Source organism: Rhinatrema bivittatum, chromosome 8 (assembly GCF_901001135.1).
Source record: "Rhinatrema bivittatum chromosome 8, aRhiBiv1.1, whole genome shotgun sequence".
Classification (NCBI taxonomy): Eukaryota; Metazoa; Chordata; class Amphibia; order Gymnophiona; family Rhinatrematidae; genus Rhinatrema; species Rhinatrema bivittatum.
In genome coordinates, this window is record NC_042622.1 from 119,764,476 (window position 1) to 119,785,630 (window position 21,155).

The following is a 21,155-nucleotide window of genomic DNA, read 5'->3' on the forward strand; positions in this document are numbered from 1 at the left end:
TTACGACATGATTATCTTTATTTAAAAGTCATTTGACAATCTTTGCATTTAATTTGTATTGTTATTCAGCAGTATCAATTCTGGTTAAATTTTGGTAGTCAATGCTTAAGCAAGGATACTAAGTACAGTTTCATCATTTTTCATAGGTCTTTTGATCTGTGACTAGTAATTGAAAGAACTATAAAATTGGAACATGTAGGCTTCTAGTTCATGGCTATGCTTTCACAGGTGTTGATATGTCAATAAGGACCTTAGCCAGGGGTATGCAACCTCTTGTCATCATGGACATCAATCTACATGGGTTTTCAGTATAGCCCTAATGACTATGCATGCACAGTGCTTCAAATATATGCAAATCTATCTCATACAGATTCATTAGGAATATCCTGAAATCCTGAGTAGATTGATGTTTGTGAAAACTGAAAGTTACCAATCCCTGACTAAAGCACTAATATGGCTTCCTTTCAATAGGACAACCAGAGATGGGGAATGTGGTGCGAAAAACACTATTTAGTCCATTAAAGGGAAGGGACTTTTCTACAGGTTATATATGTGTGTGCGGTCAAATTTCATCCATATTAATATAATTATGCTATGAAGCTAAAATTAGTTCTTTTTTTTTTTTTTTAGAAGTATTTCATTTTATATATTTTTATCCAGTTTAATTGGTAGGGGGTGATATTTTCTTCACTAGTGATGTCATTAATGGCATGAATTATGCCAAACTCATTTACTTTTTACTCAGTTGCAGTGCATATTTACACATGAATAGAAGCAATATCTTCCAGGCACAGAAAAGAAGTAAACATGACTATATCAATTGGTTATGACTGACATAAGACATTGGGCTTATGTGCAAAGCATTTTCTCCATAAGGGTGTGAATGGAAAACAATGTTGATTCATTAAATTTTCTATTTATTTACATTTTTTTTTCATTTCAGTTTCATTTTTTTGTTTTAGTATGCATTAAAACAACAATAAAAAGAATCATTCCAGCTGGGAAGTGACAAATGAGGAAGCAACAAATGTTATGGTGGTTTTCATGTCGTTTTCCAACAATAGCACATCCCTATTTTCCATACACACAAAATGGAAAAAACTTTTAGCATATAAGGTCCATAATGGATGGTCATCAGTGACATCATTAATCAACAAAATGTTTTTCTCGGTGCCAATTAAACTGGAAAGTGAGCCAAGATATGCAATGCTCAGGCATAGATATAATTTAAATTTGATTGTAAAATCATGTGCTATTGTCATATAGCCCATGATTATAACCTGAATAAAAGGCAATTCTTTAGAGAAAAAAGTAAAAGCATATATTAAATTATTTGCAAATCAGATATTTCAGAACAATAAAAACCAAATTTCTCTGAATTTATTGTCAAAACATGTGAACATTGATATGCAGATTCTGATTCTGATCATTAAAGTTGTTCCTAATCTTTTGTTCCACTAGGTTTTAATACATAGTGACATATTAATTTGCTTGAAAAAACCTGAATGTCTATCAAATCCCACTTCTTATCACTCTGGGGTGGATGATTCTTTTTGCTGTGGTCCAGTTATGTTCAGATAAAACTTCCTCTGTTGCCTGGCAACAACGTGACATTTGGCATGGTGGTACTATGAAAGTTGTTGAGTAGCTCACTAATTCAGAACAGGAATTTCAGGGCACATGCACCAAAGGAAAAAAGTTCTGTGGTGGCTATTTGCTCATTTGTTAGAGCAGTGAACTCATAATGATGCCAACTCCTCTCCTTTTAATGATGGCAGTTCTGTAGACTCTCAGTCAGGCATGGTGGTGTTTGCCTTGACTGATTCTTGCTCTACCTGCCCATGTGACTGATGACTGGAGCTGAGGTGAGTTGTCACAGAATTGGGGAACAGCTCTGAATCAACTCAGATACGTCTGTATAATTTTCATTCAAAGCTGTCACATAGGGTAATGTCATCTTGGCAATATAGGTTTCTTCCTGAAATTTTTATGAAAGTCAACAAATTGTACAGCTTTTTAGGAGGAAGAGCAAAGTGTGAACAATTGCCTGAGTTGGCATTATAGATGAACCCTCAGCCATACTGAGCTAGTTCTTATGAGTCTAGTCAAGGAATCTGAAGCCTTAGGAAGGACGCAGATTTCAGATTTAGTTCAAGCCACCTAAAAGGAGTAATTCAGGACTCACATCTTAAGGATGAAAATGCCTCATTCAGTTTTAGGTAGAAGTTATCTGTGAGGACAATTTTCAAAAAGGGATACCTGGATAAATCCCTGATGCTGAAAACTGCCACCTACCAATGTTTAAACCTAGCTGCTGAATTTCACAATGTGGGTAGATTTGTGGAAAAAAGGTGTTCCTGGGGATGGGAGAAGTCAAGAGAGCAAAAGTACTTTCCCAATGGACCTGCCCCACACAAAAAGCAGATGCAATGTTCATGCGAACTTTTGTACCTGTGAATCCTACAGTTTAAATGTTCCAGCAGAAGATTACATGGGTAGTTTCCCTTTGAAAATTAGCTTCAAGGTAGATGGGTATAAAGTACCCACAAATCTTCAAACTGCATAGGCTTTTGACATTTGCCCCATCACTCTAGTTAATTGGAACAATGCACACAAATAATTAAGCAAAAAATGGTTGACAAATATTTTGGCATGACTTTTAAAAACCTGAAATGTTTACTCGTGTTTTATTTCCAATGGTCTGTATTATTTGTTATTCACATTATTGTAGTAAAATCAGCTCCTCTCACGGTTTTAAACCACAAACAGATGGAAACCCAAGCCAACAAATTTGACATATGGGAATTTTGCACAAAACTGTACAGTTATCAAAACAAGAATTATGCTTAGCAGATAACAGTATGGACAATTTTACTGGCCTCAAGTTCAACAGTTCAAAATTTAGTAATACATGGAAGGAAGTGGGAAACAAAGACTGGGAAAAGAATTTGATGCTTGTCATTTGAATGATGCAATAACTTTTAATTGCTTCCATTCTTTTTGTAAGGATTCCCCATGGTCATTCCACAACCAACTAGACATTTGGCAGCATATTAAAAAACAATGTGCCCTTGCTTGCTTGCATAAACTATGTTCACCAGTAAGATAGAGAGAGTCAAAACTCTTTCATTGAACAGTGCCCCATTGGTTTTAGGCCCAATCAGAAAGCAGAAGACCAAAAGAGCTGGATGATGTAAAAGCAATGCATCTTGGGATATGCCCAGATAGCCATAGGTACAGATGTAGATCAAGTTTTGCGCCAAAATGAAGATTACAAAAATTGATGTACCCTGCCTTGAGATTTTTTTAGCTCGTTTTTTTCAACCCATACTCTTGAAAGCAGATTATACTGGCATTAGAATTCTATATGGATTCTACATCAGGTTTTTTTTATGACAAGAATTCAACAGAGTTTTCAGTTTCCCCATTCCTCGTATTATATTATCTTAATGTATTTTCATCTTTTTGTCTGGAAATAAGGACCAGCAAACAAGTACTAGGTGATACTTACCAACTTTCAGTGAAAAATTTCACCAAATGTTAAGGCTATGCCTTAAATGTTGTAGGGGAAATTTTAATGAAAGGGTAAACAATGCCCATGGTCATGAAATAAATTGTGACTTGAAAACTTTATGTACATCTTTGCCAATGGGGGTGATGAACATAAATCTAAAATGTCCCATTTTTAAAATATTTTGTCTCCATTCTGCAAAATTCCTGAGCTGGGGAAACGACTGAATACTTGGGAGATATTCAGCACATGGCATTTTTATGCTACAAAAAAGATATTCATCTCTGTCCTGCGGAGACTATTCCTGCACATAAGGTTTCACATTCTTCTGAGTTTTGTAAAATGGAGACCAATATGTTGCCTAACAATCTATCTTAATTCTCATGTTCTTTTGGCATTTACAATAGTAATAATATCTTGGGCTGTGCATTCATTTTATAACGAAAAGAAAAATGCAAAAAAACCCCAACTTGTTTTATTAGAAACTGAAATGAAATAAACCCCTGCCAAAATCCAGAGGGGATGGGGTCTGTTTCCTTTCATTTTGGAAGCAACACGAAAAATCCCAGCCATGTCGATATTTAAAAATGGAAATACCTTCCTCCTCCAGGCCTTCCTCTATACCCCTCCTCCAGCAGCCTTCCTGGATGCCACTTTCTCCATTTGAGGAGTAACAGTAGTCAAAATGGAGCAGCAGTGATCCCCAGTCGCTCCTGCCCCATTGGCTTGGTTTTCAAAGTGGTGCCAGTAAGCTCTGAGGCCAGTGCCATTTTGTTCTACAGCCATGTAGCATAAGGCAGTACAACAAAATGGTGGCCAATCTCAGGAATATTTCCGAAGTGGGAGCCTGCAGGCTAAGAGCAACTGGAGATTGCTCTTGCTTCTCTCTAAATCAGAGATCCCCATGGAAGGGATAAGCACATTTCAACGGAGGATGGGGAGGCTCCTGCCCCATTTCAGCTACTGGAATCAAACGGATGGCGTAAGTGGCATTTGGGGAAGGTGAGATAGGAGAAGACCTAGGAAGGAAGGGTGGGGGTTAATTTTTAAATGTCAGGGTAGAGAGAGGAGCCTTCCTTTCTATTTGTTTTTTCTTTTGCTTCCCTTGGAATTTATTTTTTTTTCTAATAAATGAAACAGAGCAAAATAAACAGCAAACGAAATGAAAAACAAAAAGAAATGAAACAAAATGAACATTTTTTCCGTGCACACCCCTAACAACAACATTTCATGGCTTCAAACTGCTTGAAAGTCCTTGAAGGGACATAAACAGAATATATATCAAAAATGGGACAGAATAATATTTGTTAGGGATGATCCTGCCTTCATCATTGGAAACACTTGAATATCATGAAATGCAATTTTTATTCCTTTCCATCCCATGTTATATATTTTTCTATTATATATCCCATTGAAAGCCCATCAAATGCAACTGACATCTTGTACCTTGAAGTATTGTCTGTAAAAATGAATATCCCTTCTGCAGTAAAGCGACCATGAGCAAACCTCTTGGCAATGAATGAACAGAGGGGCTGGGAAGGTTTTCTATCAGGCTGAGATGATAGTTCCTGTGCAACTGTTTACCACTTTACACCTCTCCTTGTCCTTATTCGGCGGGAAATATTCTCACTGGGAGGAAAAATATAGTTAGGCTCCGTTTCCATGTTCCAGAAAGTTATTCCGTAAATAGAGGGATGAGGGTGGTTCACTACCTTTGACTGCATGTATTGTCCAGCACCCCAGCTGAGTTCCATTAATCGGGAAGCCCGTGGCAAAATAAAATGCAACTGGAAATAACACTGATTGCTGAACTTTCTTTTGTAGAAATGTTTTCACTTTGGAAAAGGGGATTTTCTCCATGATGATCAATGCTGTCTGGAGCTGGGCATGTTGACAGCTGCAGGGGTAGCTGTGGTTTGCAGTCTGATAGGCCATAAGGAAGAGTTTACATTGTCAATACTGAAAAAGGATTACCTGCCAAGACAAAAAAAAAAAGAGTTAGTAGAAAATCACAACAGGATTTGGTTAAAAAAAAATAAAAATTCATCAATACTATTTAGAGTTTTCAAAATATCAGCTGCCGATTTGTTAGCTGTGCTGCTTTCTTTTTTGGTCCTTATTCTTTTATTGTCTTTCTTTTTTAGTCTTAATATATTTTGAATAAAAGTTGTGCATCTCTGATTACAATAAATCTGACTGTCTTTGAGTCCACTCAGCAATTGGTCAAAACATTGTTATACTTTCCATGCCTGCTGTTGTCATATAGATATTAAAACAACAGCTCCCTGATTTGCTAGGGAATAACTATGTAAGGGCAGTTCTTAAAAAACTTGAAACATGGGCAGAGTGTGGCTAAGATTCATTGGGGGGGGGGGGGAGGCACTGTGGGAAAAGGAGAGCATCTCTCTTCCTCCCGCCTCTCTACTTTACGGTAGGGCTCCTGATCATGGATCCCTTCTCCCAAAGCTTGTGCCATTTGCTAATGTTGGCAGCCCCATTCTCTCACAGCTGGCATTCTCCCAGTCCCCATCTATCATGGCCCGTGCTGTCGACTATTGCTCCCAGTCCCCTCCTCTGAAAGCCACATCAGCTGGTAATGCTCTTGATGTCGCTGAGGAGCAATGCATCCTGAGTCCACTCCCTTAAAATTACAGGGTCTCATGGGCTGGCAGTAATTCCAATGTTGCTGGACCATGAACCCCCCCCCCCCCCACACACACACACACACACATACACTACCTTTAAGGAGACAGATTTAAATTTGACACAATAATTTGTCTTGCCTCCCAAACCACTGCTGACTGGCCTACCAACTCACCAGCATACTGGGGGATGTCCGATCCCCTATTAGGCCAATCTGCCACTGGCCAAGGTGAAACCTTGGGTTTTATTCCAAAACCTAGCTTCTATTCCCTAGGCTGACTGGGTATGGGGATTTTGTGGAAGCAGTGTTCAGACTCACTGTGGGGATGAGTCTCATACTGTACACCATCAAACTTAGGATGCATGTACATTGAGTTCTGGAAGGGACTATGATCTCTGGCTCACTGGCCAAAGGCTGTTGCTGCAATGACTAGGTTAGGTTGGGGGAAGAGAGGGCAAGAGACTGGCAAGGTCCTAGACTAGTTCTATTCCTTCCTGTCAGACAGGCATCAATCTGTACATTTGTTTGGCACCATGTCAGGGCCCTGAGTTTTAAACTATGGGGTCCCACAAGGCTCCATATTGTCACCAGAGCTCTTCAATATATACCTTAAACCACTGGTACAGCTTATCCAGACCTTTGACATAAATATTTATATCTATGTGGATAATGTCCAACTCATGCTACCAATAGATCTGAACCCACAAAGAGCAATAAATAAGCTAAGTACATGCCTTACAGTCATCCAAGAATGGATAAAAAATCTCAAACTCCATCTGAATCCCAACAAAACAGACATTCTCTGGATATACAACATGAATAGACAGGTCCCTGGCCTAAAAATCCCATTTGGAAACACAGATCAAAAGCCTCAGAGTCTTGCTGGACTGGGAGTTCACCATGCTGCTGTGAATCCAGGTAACAGTAAAAAAACAGCCGTTTTCAAATATGAAACATACGAAAACTGTCTGCCCATCAAGAAGACAAACTTACTCACATTGATTCATGTCACAGTAACCACACGGCTAGACTACTGTAATGCACTTTACAAGGGTCTAACAGATAAGGCCTTCCACAAACTCCAGGTAATCAGAACTCTGCCACATAATTGATAGAAGAATGCAAACTGTCTGATAACATCATATGTGTCCTACACAAACTACACTGGTTACTAATATCATACAGAACAAAATTCAAATCTTTGACATGGATGTTCAAGGGTCCAAGAGGAGAGAGACCTACCTACCTACCTGAGTGACAAGATATCTTTATACATACCATCCAGTCCACTAAGATCCTTATTTGGATCCTCAATGTCAGTTCTATCATCAAAGGAAATCAAAAGAACAGATACCCTCAACAGATTATTCATGGGAGCAGCACCTGCCCTCTACTTTCTTCCTGAAGAGCTCCAACAAATACATGACTACTCCTACTTTAGGAAACAAATAAAAGTCTGGATCTTCTGTCAAGCTTTTAATGACCAAACTGGAACTCTAAGTTTCCAAACTGACTTTGAAAACTTCTGGCATCACCATAAATGCTGTAAACTTGCTGCTACAAACTAATGAGGTCCATACTCAAAAGCATTTAGCTGGCTAATTCAGAAGTTACACCTCAACCACTCCACCACACACGGTGATATTCAACTAAACTAAATCAAATTGGACAAAAAGTCCCATCACGTCACGTAAACTGCAATCAATTCTCTTTATACCACTTCCAATGTTAATATTCCCAAATGGATAACCAAATATTTTACATCGTCTTTTTAAAGCATCTTAACAATATTTTAAGGCAGGGGTTGTTGGTCTCATATAATTATACATGCCCCACGGCACTATTGGATGCAATTATTTATAATCATCAACCTCCAACCACCAACCGTGAGGTGATGGAACTTTTTGTCCAATCTGATTTAGTTTAACTCAGAAGTTAGCCAGCTAAATAAATATTTGGGTATATATTCAGTTAATTCTAGCCAGCTAGAATTTAGCTGGATAAATTAGGGGTGTTCTGGGGTGTAACTGGGAAGAGATGAGTTAGCCAGCTAAGTTAAACAGCAAACTCTGATATTCAGAGTTAGCCAGATGACTTAGCTGGCTAAGTCTGGTCGATCCAAAGAGGTGTCCTAAAGTTAGCGGGCTATAGTTAGCCGGCTAACTTTAAGAAAGCTGGCTATTTTCAATAGTGTGATGCATTATTGAATATGCATAGTAACATAGCAATGATGGCATAAAAGGATTAAATGGTCCAGCCAGTCTGCCCAGCAAACTTCTGTGCAATGCAGGTTACTCCCATGTTTCTCTTAAGGATAGTAACTGCCGCTCTGTGCAGTTATTCCCAAGCTTTATGATAACTCATAAAAAATTTGCTGCTAGCAAGAAGACTTATGAGGAGAGGCTGAAGGATCTAAATATGAGAGGAGGTGCAGGGTAGATATGATACAGACCTTCAGATACCTGAAAGGTTTTAATGATGCACAAACTTTGAACTTTTTCCATTGGAAAGGAAACAGTAGAATTAGGGATCACAAAATGGGGACGACTCAAAAGCAATGTCAGGAAATCTTTCTTCACAGAGAGGGTGGTGGATGCTTGGAATGCCCTTCCAGATGAGGTAGCGAAGTAGAGAACAGTCAATGAATTCAAAGCGGCATGGGATAAACACTGTGGATCTCTAAAGGCTAGAGGATGGAAATGAAGAAGAAGGTGCATGGGGGTAGTCTACATGTAGTGGCAGTTACTACTCTTAACAGAGGGAATGGGGATTAATACTCTCAATCAATAGCCTTGATGCTTTTTGACACAACTGCAACATCGCTCCCATCTTTGATGGTGGGGTTGGGGGGGGGGGGGAGAGAGAGGATGGGAACTGGATACAGATAACAACCAACATGGGTCCTGACTTTTATAGTCTAGGGTACTGATATGCAGACATAAGGGGAAAAGCACAGAATGGCTTCTACGGCCAAGTCTAAAAGCAAAGAACATCAAGCAGCATTGTCTGAATTATCAAGAAGGCTCCTCACCCAGTAAAAATGTTGCTAGCAATAATTTCTGCGTTTGACAGTTTGGTTTTGATTGATTGTAAATACTACTACTCTTATCATAAGGCTTGGGGGTAACTGCACGGAGTGGGAGTTACTACCCTTGAGTGAATCATGGTGGTATCCTGCAGACAGCAGCAGATACTATTATAAGACGTTTGCTGGGCAGATTGGATGAGCCATCTGGTCCTTCTCTGCTGTCATTACTGTGTTACTGTGTTACTATGATACTCCATGAACCATGTCTCTGTAATGGCAACAATGTCCAAGTCTACCTCCACCATTAGGGTCTGCAGATCTGGGATTTTGTTGCCCAGGCTATGAGCATTTCTGGTCATACCGCTTCAGCTTTCCTCCTTTGATTTGCTTATCTTCATAGTCACCTTTTCTGCTCTTTTGCTTAAGCATGGAATGTAGAGCTGATTGATTTAGTTATTATCTACTCTCGCTTCCTGTACTGCCTCGGGGTGGCATTCCAGTTTCATTGGTCACCTTCTGCCACCCCCCATTCTGTAGTTTAAATGCCTGATGATGTATGACCGGAATTTCTCACTTAGGATCTTCTTTTCTACCACTGTTAAATGTAGGCCATCCTTATTGTATAGTCTTTTACTGTTCCATTCACAACCCCAGCCTCCAATGTTTCCAAATCTACTTTCTTTATACCATGAAACAAAGATATATAATGGCAGCTACTAGTATCTCTGCTTGTTGTTAGCAGAGCTTAGTCAAGGTGTGTTAATCTATTAAAGTTAGGACTGAGGGTCATCTTTTTATTGTCAAGTTAGAACGTGAATTTTGCTGCTATTCTAAATTGTTACACCCTTCTTATTGTGAAGCTGCAATTTACCTCTGTTTAGTTACTGTTATCCTAATATGCTGTAAACTGCTTTGAGTGCATACTGTATTAAAAAAGGTGGGTAATAAATCCAAATAAATAAATAAATAAATAAAACTAGGAGAGAACGTTGGGTAATTGCAAATGAAGGCTCATGGTGCAGTAGTCTGAGAAAGGCCAGTTCCAACCGAGTTGGAAGTCCAAAGGAGTAGGAGGAAACATTGCTGGCCCCCCAAAAATATAAACCTTTAAACACTAATATCACATTAGGGATGAAATAAAATAACAACAAAAAAGGGGAAATCTTGTTGAGTTTTGCCATCATTTGAGGTATCTAGTTGAACTGCATAAATATTCCCCACTAGTGCCATATCCAAATTATATCATAAATCATGAACTCTATTAGTAGTATGACTACTCTGAAGGTGACCCTCCCTAGAAAGAAAAAGATAAAGCCTGCATCGAACATATCCCAGACTGTTGGGCCATGTTTACCCCTTACCAGAAACCAACCACCATGAGCCTGTGAATATGGTGCTGATTTTGTGTGATCGTTCAACAACTACAGGAACATGAGACACAGTGATTCACTGTTTCATTTGATCCCAGAAAATTCAGAAACTTTCACTCTTTTTGGCAAAGGGGGATAGAAACAATTACAAAATTCCTCAGAAATACTTCCCAAAAGAGTGCACTAGAGAAAGGCTAGCCTACCTTTTCACCCCTGTTAGACAGTGGTCCTTCCATGTCGGCTTTGAGGTGCACTGGTGGAGCAGTGTAGGGAAGTCTGCAGTGCACCTGGCCACACTGTACCTGACCTGAAACAGAGCAGAGGGAGCAGCCACTTCTATGATGGTTCAGCGCTTGTTCTTTGGAAGCAGAGATGATAGCAGATAAATCATAATCAAAGTATATAAAAGAGTATCTTAAACTACAGCCTACGCTTGGCTTCCTTCATTTCAAAATATGATGCAAAATCCACTGATTAGGGGCAAGGTGGCATCATTAACTTTTCAGTGGTTGACTTCTATGAAGCTTGCACACACTTTAAAAACTGATTAGCAACTAGTTTAAAGTTCATTTATAACTCACTTATAGCCTCAGAAAAAAAAGTGTTAAAATCATGAACTGCAAATTCAACACCTGACTCTGCATGCAGTGTATTTTGATTGAAACTCACATGCAGTGTGTTCTCTCGGATTGTTTCTGATCTGTTGATGCAAGGGACAGACCATGTTTCATCTATATAAACACGTAAATGCAATCGTTTTAGCAAAATGAAATATGTTTTTACTAAAAGTAATCACACCATTTCTACTGCTAATAAGCCTGACATTCCCAACAAAGTCAAATACCATTGATGCCTTGGATGCCACTCTGCTAATTGGATAGAGTAGGGCTGTGCAGGGATAAAAATCTAGTTTCGTTTTTCAATTTCATTATTGGGGTGTTTTGTTTTTTTTCCATGAATATCATTTTGTTTAATGTTTATTTCATTTTCTTTAGTTTTCAAAAATGAAATAAACAACAACAAAAACATCCCAAAAATGCAATCACAAAAAGAAACAGGGTTCCCCAGACCACCTGTCTCTATCACCTATCCCTCCCACCCACAAAAATGCCAGGACCAGGATCCTCCCTGGCCCTCACTTACCCGCTAAGGGGGGAAAATCCACTGAGGAGGCCTAGGCTCAGGCACAAGCCTAAGCCTTGTGAAGGACTAGGCAGTGGTAGGTCGCTGCAACCTTGGCCTAGGCCCTATTCAAAGCCCAGGCTTTGAGGCTTGGTCCGGATGCTTGAGCCTCTGTCTAGTCCTTGGCCCAGAACCAAGCCCAACAGCAGGTCTGGGTCCTGACAACTGGATCTGGACCAGGAACCGGGCTTGATGGCAGGGCCCAACCCAGCGGCCATGTCCCAAAGCCTGGGCCTCGGCCTATGCCAAGACCTGGACCCAGGCTCAATGCCGGCTCCCAGTCTGGAGACCATGTCCCAGTCATCACCAGGGCCCAACTGGAGGCTGGGTTCTGACACCTGGGCCTTGGCCTATGCCAGGAGTGGCCTGTAGGTTGGGTCGCAATTCCAGGGTCTTGGCCAGGGGTCAGGCCCTGGTCTGGAGCCCAGGCCTTGGAGATAATTTTGCAACGTCTTCTTTCTTCTTACTTGAAATGACAGCGTATGCTCATGACTCGCTGGAGCTAATTAACTCTGGCGCATCCGCCCTAGCAAAGGGTGACATTATGATGTATGGCAATTTAATTAGCTGGTACCTTCCGCTGGGGAGGATGCGCTGGAATTAATTAACTCTGGTGCATCCTCAGTGGACGCCGTCATTTCAAGTAAAAAGAAAGACATTGGCGTTGGGCCAGGGTCTGAGCCGAAGCCCAGGTTTCGGGACTCGGTCTCCAGACAGGGAGTCAACATCAGGCTGGGGCCTGGGTCCTGGCCTAGGCTGGGGCCCAGGCATCAGGACCCGACTTCCGGGTTGGGCCATGGCATCGGGCCTAGGCCCAGGCTGAGGCCCAGGTGTCACTACCGGTTTCCGGCCTGGGTCTGGTGTTGGGGCCTGGCATGAGGCCTGGGCCTAGGCCTCGGGCCAGGCATCAGGCCCTGGCATCAGGCCTGGGTTTGGGCTGAGGACCATGCATCAGGACTCAGTCTCCAAGTTGGGCCCTGGCATCAGGGCTAGGCCCGGGCCTCAGCTTAGGCTGAGGTCCAGGCATTGGAACATGGCCTCCAGACTGGCAGGGACGTCAGATCAGGTAAGTGCAAACTTTGTGGGCCTGGGCCTTTGCTGGGGGTCTCGGTCAAGGCCCTGACATTGTGCCAGGACATGGTCCTAGGCCGAGACCCCCAGCATTGGGCCAGGGCCGGGGTCTGGGCAGAGACTTTGATATTGAGGTCGGGCATAAGCTGTGACCCCTGTGTTGGGCCACAGCCTATGTCTAGATGAGGCCCTGGCTTCGGGCCCAGGCCTAGGCCAGATGGGTAACTTCTCCCCCCCTGATTTTCAAAACGGAACGAATTTCTGATAACATTTCATTGAAATTAAAAACGTTGTTTTGAAACCAACCTGAAACGAGATAGGAAATGTCATCTCATTTCCTATTTCATTTCTGCCGAATGCACATCCCTATGGAGGATTTTCCTTTGCTTTATGTGATCATTTTTGGCATAATGATGAAAGTTTTGTAGATAGCTCATGCAGCCACATTCTATACGTATGTATTCTCGGATACTCGTGGTGATGCATTTGCATGGGAATGGAGGAACTTATCAGTGTAAAGTGCCATGCTGTTATCATAGGTCAGATGACCTCTTTTTCATGAGCCCTTTGACTGGTTACACTCTTTTCTCTTACTGAGAAAGGAATACCTTATACTATAGTCTTATAGATTAATGGCTCCCTGCTCTGCAATGTCATGCGTGACTCCTGGGCTTAACCTTCTGATTTGCCAGCTGACTTAGTACCTGATTTACTAAGGGTCTTTCCCATAGACACAAAATGAGAGAAAAGCCTTAATGAATCTGGTCCTTAGTTAGGAGTTCATACCCCTTGAGAAGAACAAAAAGACTGATGGCAACTAAAAGGAATCCACAATGCAGCATTGTACGTAGCTCTTGAGATAGGTAATTCTTGGTTTTTCAGCCAAAATCCATTTCCTTGTAATGCATATAAGCCCACAGGAAAAATCTAGCAGTCATAATAGTCAATTCGCTAATGAGAGAAGGATAGGAAGGAATGTGAACAGGGCTTCCTGGTGATCCTGTAGCCAGATGGATTTACAGGATATTCACAATAAATATGCATGAGATAAATCTGTATGCATTGGAGACCCTTATATGCAAATGTATCTCATGCATTTACATTCATTGTGGACATCCTGAAAACAAAACTGATTTTGTGGTTCCCAGGACAGATTTAGAAAGCTCTGAAGCAGAGGATTGGCTTTGTTGGAGAAGACAAGCAGAAAAGAAATGGATACAATTCAGAAACCACTTACTTTCTATGTATCCGTGCAGTGTTACCATCCTGGCCCTTTCAGGGCTATTGAAAGGTGAATAGTGAATCTCGTCTGATAGTGAAGAGGGGATTCGAGACTGTGGGGGTCCTGGTGGAGGCACTGTGTGCTGTGGAGTATGCTTTTTGTGCCGTGCTCTGCAGTTCTGAAACCAAACCTAAAATATAAATATGTATAAAGCTCCTTGGATTTACAGATATTGCAAAATATTTATGACATATTTTTTTCCACTTAGAGATATAATCATTAGTGGTATGCATCAATAATGTTTTTGTTTTGTTTCATTTTATTGCTTCAATTTTTGTTTTCATAGATGTTTATTTTAGTTCATTTGGTTTAACTGAATGAAATAAAAAGCAAAATGAAAAAAAAAATTCAGAAAGAAAATACAAAAGGAGAGGAAGCATCCTAAATTCCTCCTTCCCCTGCTTCCAAAAACCAGAAATGCCACCAAAATAAAAAGAATGACTGATCCCCAGTCCTACCTATACCCATCCACCCTACCTAGCTGTTGCCATTTTGAAAACGGGACCTGGCGTGGTGTCTTATGTTTTCCTTGCATTGTTTCTCTTCCAATTGTCTTGTGTCTGTCTTCTGGAGTGAAAGCTTTTGCTAAAGTGTTTGTGATTCTATCTCATCAGTCTTGCATTTGTCTCAGAGGCCAATATTAAAAGAAAGCTGAACATTTGATGTGGGCTTCTCAGTTTTAGGCACCTAAAATTAGGAAAAATTTCAGCCTAACTTAGGAGTCAAACTTTTAGACGGAATATTTTCCTGACTTAGGAGCCCAAAACTGAGAATCAAAAATGTAGGCCTTCTGTTTATGTGACTAGTCATCTAACTTACTTCCTCCAACCTGACCCCACCCCTGATTTTGCCTATATTTTAAGTACCAAAATTTAAGGTCTCGGGGGGCGGGGGGATTTTGTGCAGTTCTACGTCCCTAACTCCTTAAGTTAGGCACATACATCTTTGGAATATCACTCTCTGGGGTAGATTTTAAATACTTGCGCAATCGCGTACTTTTGTTCGTGCATCAGGCGTGAACAAAAGTACGCTGGATTTTATAAGATACGCGCGTAGCCGCGCGTATCTTATAAAATCCGGGGTTGGCGCGCGCAAGGGGGTGCACATTTGTGCAACCTGCGCGCGCTGAGCCCAGCGCGCGCTGCCTGTTCCCTCCGAGGCCGCTCCGATTTCGGAGCGGCCTCGGAGGGAACTTTCCTTCGCCCTCCCCCCACCTTCCCCTCCCTTCCCCTACCTAACCCACCCCCCGGCCCTATCTAAAAACCCCCCCTACCTTTGTCGGCAAAGTTACGCCTGCTTTCAGCAGGCGTAAATTTGCGCACGTCGGCCGGCAGCCCTGCTCCGTCCTCCGGTCCCGGGGGCTGGTCCGGAGGCCTCGACCACGCCCCCGGGCCGGCGCCACGCCCCCGGGCCGGCCCCCAAAACGTCGTGGCATGCCGTGGCATGCCCCCGAAACGCCGCGTCGTTTCGGGAACGCCCCCGGACACGCCCCCTCCCGCCCCTTTTCGAAAGCCCCGGACTTACGCGCATCCCGGGGCTTTACGCGTGCTGGTGGCCTATGCAAAATAGGCGTGCCGGCGCGTGAGGGCCCTGCGCGTGTAAATCCAGAAGGATTTACGCGCGCAGGGCTTTTAAAATCAGCCCCTCTGTGTTTAGAGGGTAAGAAACAGGAGCACTTGAGCATGCCAGAAGAGAGGACAGTGAATGGCAGAAGAGCGAGTAAGCATAAGCAAACTGTGCCTGGTATGAGGAAGGCTAGGAAGGTGGACCTGGGGGATAAGAAGCAGGGGAGAAGGGGAAGCATGAGGAGGGGAGTCAGTGGTCTGGGATTTTCTAGGACAGGGGTGCTCAAACTGGTCCTTGTGCCCTGCCCCCCCCAGCCAATCAGGTTTTCAGGATATCCCTAATGAGAATGCATGAGAAATATTTGCATATTTAAGAGCTAGTGCATACACTCCAGGGGATTCAGAAAAGGCAAGTAGAACTCATGCATGCCAATTGACCCAACCACTCTGGAGACAGAAACTCCAAGTCTTTGATAATGAAATGCTAAGCTTGCAATTCTAGAGATATCCCCAGAGGCTACTTGATGTATATAAAAGAATTATCTCTCAACTACATTGTTTGTAGGTGCTGGTAAAGGTGCTTTTAGGCAGGGTGCTTGTTCTCAGCGGGCATCATAATACAAAGCTAATTTAAAAAGTACATTATCAAATTATTAGAAGACAGACATATTCATGGTATATCAAAAACAGATACAGCATAAATCTATTGTAATGCCATAATCAAATTCTTCTCAAATGACTAAGATGCAACAGAGGTTAGAAATGCCTGTTCAAACAGAAAAGCTTTCTTTCGAAAGACCAAATAGCATTCTAAAAAGCAAATTTCAATAGGAAAGGTATTCCATAAATCAGGGGTAGCCACCACAAATGCTCTTGTACAAGATTCCATTAAAAGAGCTGCTTTTATGGAGGGAATTGTCAAATGCATGAGCAGGTGTATAAATAGAGATAGCGGAAGAAATAGATTCTGGGACAGTGCTGTGGAGTGCTTTGTAAACCAAGGGCCCAATATTCACCTCCACTTAACTGGATAAATATGGATTTATCCAGCTAAGTGGTGGCATTTAATTATTCGCCTGCATTCAGCTGCTGCTACTTAGCTGGATAACTATTTATCCAGCTAAATAGTTATCTAGCTAAGTGGTGGACCGGATGGGGGTTTTCTGGGGCATGGCTACTTATCTGGCTAATTAGCAGGATCATTTATTAAATTGCGTTAGGGCCTTATTGCGGGCGTTAGGGCCTTAACGCCCATGATGACGCCATAACGCATGCGATAAATAATGCATTGCGAGGTGCGTTTGCACATTTTAAAAATTTAGTCCAGTGGGAGGTGTTTGGGCTGAGTAAGTGAAAATAAAGGGTGCTTAATGTTGTGTGTGAATAACTACACCTTTTTTCCTGGCCTTTTGCCTGCGATAGCTGTGCATTACGGGGGAGAGAGCCTCTGGGGAGGCATGTATATTAGTCAACCTTTTATACCACTGTAAGAGGGGCAACTAGTAACTCGGGGAGAGGTTTTGGTGGTGGGCTACGTTTTGGGGGGGCAGTTTACATGCGCAGTCAGAGGTATGTCTAGCACAGTAGACATCAGTGAAGATTTTATGTGATTTGGAGTGATGAAAGGTACACAAAGATGAAATCTGTACATTGTACTCTCAATTTAGCTTGATGCACTCTCTACATAGCTGCTATCAAGCTAGGTCGAAATTACAATGTACAAATCTTATCTTTGTGTACCTTTCATCACTCCAAATCACTTAAAACTTCCCCCCAAAATGTAGCCCACCACCAAAACCTCACTCCAAGTTACTAGTTGCCCCTCTTACAGTGATATAAATAGTTCATTTTTATGAGAGCCTTATAAAGAGGGACTCTTTTTCCCTCTCTCTCTTTCACTGTCACACCCCCTTTTTTTTTTTTTTTATCATGGGCGTTATTTTCATGACAATTATAGCAAAATGATGAATCTAGGTCTTAGCTGGATAAGTGGTGACAATCATATTTATTCAGCTAAGTTAGCCAGATAAGTTAGACCTGCTATTGAGCAGGTCTAAAGTTAGCCAGATAAACTTCTCAAAGTTATCCAGGTGTATTCAGCGATGCAGCCGTGCTGCTGCTTATCCTGGCTAAGTTAGCGGAATATGTTTATCCAGCTAACCTGCCTAGCTTGATATTTTTTTTGAATAAGGACCTCTAAAATAAGTATTGTAAATTGAACTCATCAACTGATTGAAAGTCAATGAAGATAAAAACGTTTAGGAGTTATATGCTCACAGTATGGGGTACCCGTAATCACTCGGGCGGCTGCTTTTTGTGTTAACCAAACCACATGCTATTTAAGAACACTATAACTCTAATACGTAAAATTACGAATCACCTAATGTGCACGTTTTTAATTCCATATCTTTAATACACCTAATCTCAAGAAGAGTATTACGTGAGTATGTGGGTCCAACACGATATAATAAATAGAGGTATAATGTGTTCTTTGGGCATGATCTAGGATGTATTTATATAACTAGTTTAAGTAAGTATGTTTATGGAAATCTATTTTTGTAAATTCATGTTTGATATTTTTGAGAAATTGCAATAAAGATATTATTAAATGACGTTATTATCTTCCCTTTCCTATCTGTAATATTGTAGGCAGTAAGGGAGCCTGTATTTTGTACCTTCTTTTTATTTTACTAATCTTTTTACCCTTCCTTTTTCAGCCACTTGTCTGGAGAACCCATACCCACTTCCTTTTCCTCTTCCTTTTATTTACTTTCCTGATACAAAGAATTGTTCCCAATGCTATAGCTCTTCCCCTTCATCTACATCCTCCCACCCTGCCAGTACCTCTCCATTCATAGGACCAATTACCAACAATTACATCCCCATTCACGGAGCTCATTGAACCACATCTCCCTGATAGCAATAATATCCAGGTCTGCCTTTGCCTCTGCCATGAGGACTTGCAGATCTAGAATTTTAATGCTTGGACCGATGGCCACTAATCTTTCTATAGCAAAGCCGGCCAAGCTGACCGAATTTTGGTTGGCTGGCAAGTCTCTGTCTTCTGCCTACAACTCTCCCATTGCTACATTTAATAGTTACATAGATAACTAGTCAGCAGCTCCATGGTGCAAAACGTCTGCATGTAGCGCATTCTAAGTCACAGCCATGGGCTTCCCCACTTGGAGGAAGTAAATACATAACCCTTACCTGAATGACTCTTCTACTGAGGCCTGTCATATCAGCAAGTTTTTGGAGGGTTTGTGCATCAGGGTTGTTGTCTTGAGCAAACTGTGCCTGCATGACCTGCAGCACAGAATGAGGCAAAATGTCAATGGTCAATGCATTTCTTCTTTTTTCATTTTTGGGGGTGGGGGGTGGGTGGGTGTGGTGTTGAAGGTAGAGGGGCTGGCAGTTGCCACATGCTCCTTTGGGTTTCCAGCGCAATCAGAACTAGAACTGGGACTGGCGCCATGAACCTTCATTTACAACCACCCAGGGGTTTTTCCCCCCCTATTTTTATAGCATTTAATTCCCTTTAGCCCAGTCTGCAGTGACCCTCCTCAGCCAGGGGGCATATAGAAGTGCTGCTTTCAGAACCCTGCAATCATGAATACTATATCCGACTACTAGGTGTTATTGTTGCATGATGACTGGGTCTCCCTCCTCACCTGGGGCAGTGAGCACTGACTCCATGGCATCTCAAGCCACAGCTGACCTGGGAAGCAAAAGACAGGACCCAGGTGCTTCATATGTCAGGGTGCAGCACTGCCACTGAGTCACATTCCTACTGTAATTTGTGTTCCTTCATCCCAATGAGCAACACTGTTTCCAGGTCACATGGTGTCCCAGAGGAGGGATGCCATCAGTGCCCCCTCCCCGGCACGTGCACTCTCTGGCCAGTCTGGGGAATGCACACCCACGTCTGGGAGCAGGGTAAGTATAGCAAAGTGGGCTGGGTAGTTAGTAGCACTCTCCATATTCCTGCACCTTCCCCTCCCCCAGCTTGGTATCCTGCGTGGCTGCCTGTCTTGCTCAGCTGCAGTGAGAGCTGCCAATGAATACATTCCTGTATAATTGTGGCATTTCTTACCTGTAATTGTTCAGCTGTGAAGGATGTCCTGGCTCTTTTTGCTGGTTTTGGTTGACTGTCTTGCTCTGATGGAACTGCTCCCTCTAATGTAATTCCATTGCCTACAAAACAAGCAAATAAGGTCATGATTATTTTCTACCTTGGAGTTTTAAAAATGTGAGGATTTTTTTTTTTTTTTGTAATATTTAGTTGCCCCCATCACTTGCAGCACCTGAGTACAGCTGAGATGTTGATACAGACTGTTTAGAAGTCAACTTTTTAAACTGATTGGGCCTGCTAAACAAACAAATACCCTCCCAACTAGACACAGTGAAGGAGTTTGCTCAATACTGGGGGCAGTCAAGCACCCGCTGCACTGATAAAGCTGGAGTTTCTAACAGAGCTTCTCTGCATTTCCATGATAAGCACTTGGTGGCAATTGATTGGAGCAACTCAGAGGAATGTATCTTGTAAAAATATTGTTAAAACTCTGCCCATTATCAAGAGTTACCGCTTGGGTAGAGATTTATTGATTGTGATTCTGGATTGGCAAAAATAAGGAGGATTATTACTGCTCCCCTAATGGAATACTGGACTTTGTGAAAGATCTCAGTGATTTTTACAGATTATTAGATTTTATGCTCTGACTGAGATCAAGAAAAGGCTGTTCAATTGGTAGCAGCTGGTTAAAAGTCAGAGTTTTAGAATTGAAATATATATTTTTGCTTGTGTTTTGAAATGAAACACAAATAGAGTCGTACACATTTTTTTTTCTTTTTTTTTTTTTTTTAAAGATTTTTAAACTAGTTTGACCTACCCCAAGGAAGTTTGCAGGTTGACAAATTAGTTGGATGAACTTTAAAAAAAAGTCTGATGTAGATTCCTTCAATCAGCAGCGCTGCATAGGAGCTAGAGCAGAATCATCGGATTCGGGGGGAAAGTGGGACCATAAATGTCAGATTTAATGTGGATTTCCTCAGACCGGCAAATACACATCCAACCTGAAATTTTTCATGAATTTCCCCTGCCAATCTGAAGGAAATCCAAAAATTCCATCAAATCCAAGTAAGGCTGAAATTTACCAGGTTCCAGTTCAACCTCAATTTTTGCACACATCCCTTTTCTTACCAGGCGAGTCGTCACTGACATCCAAAAAAGGCACATGTGTGACCTCATCTATGAAAATATCTCTTAGCTAATTCTTATGTTGGCCCAATAAAATGTTTCAGAACCTGCACAGAATTAGTGAGTCTCTGCCTTTTACCCTTTTTATAGGACCAATGTACTAAAATTGGGCCAAAAACTCTAGGGTAGATATTCAAAGTTGGCCGTGTTAGTAACTTACAGTAGCCAGTTCAAACTTATCTGGCTAAGGGGGTTATTTTGTAAGCTTTTCGCGTGCAATAGCTTGCTAGGGGCGGAGTCGGGAC

General features: G+C 41.8%; 1 protein-coding gene across 1 annotated transcript in view; it reads right to left on the minus strand.

Moving 5' to 3' along the window:
• Positions 1-601: 601 nt before the first annotated feature.
• Positions 602-21,155, minus strand: part of LHX6 (LIM homeobox 6) — a 198,160-nt gene continuing 177,606 nt past the window's right edge. Inside the window, exons 6-10 of the mRNA XM_029614412.1 lie at positions 19,747-19,847; positions 18,864-18,959; positions 14,044-14,218; positions 10,757-10,860; positions 602-5,485 (exon numbers count right to left, since the gene is read on the minus strand). Coding sequence (XP_029470272.1) covers positions 5,465-5,485; positions 10,757-10,860; positions 14,044-14,218; positions 18,864-18,959; positions 19,747-19,847 — 497 coding nt within the window. The 3' untranslated portion in view covers positions 602-5,464. The remainder of the gene's footprint in view (positions 5,486-10,756; positions 10,861-14,043; positions 14,219-18,863; positions 18,960-19,746; positions 19,848-21,155) is intronic.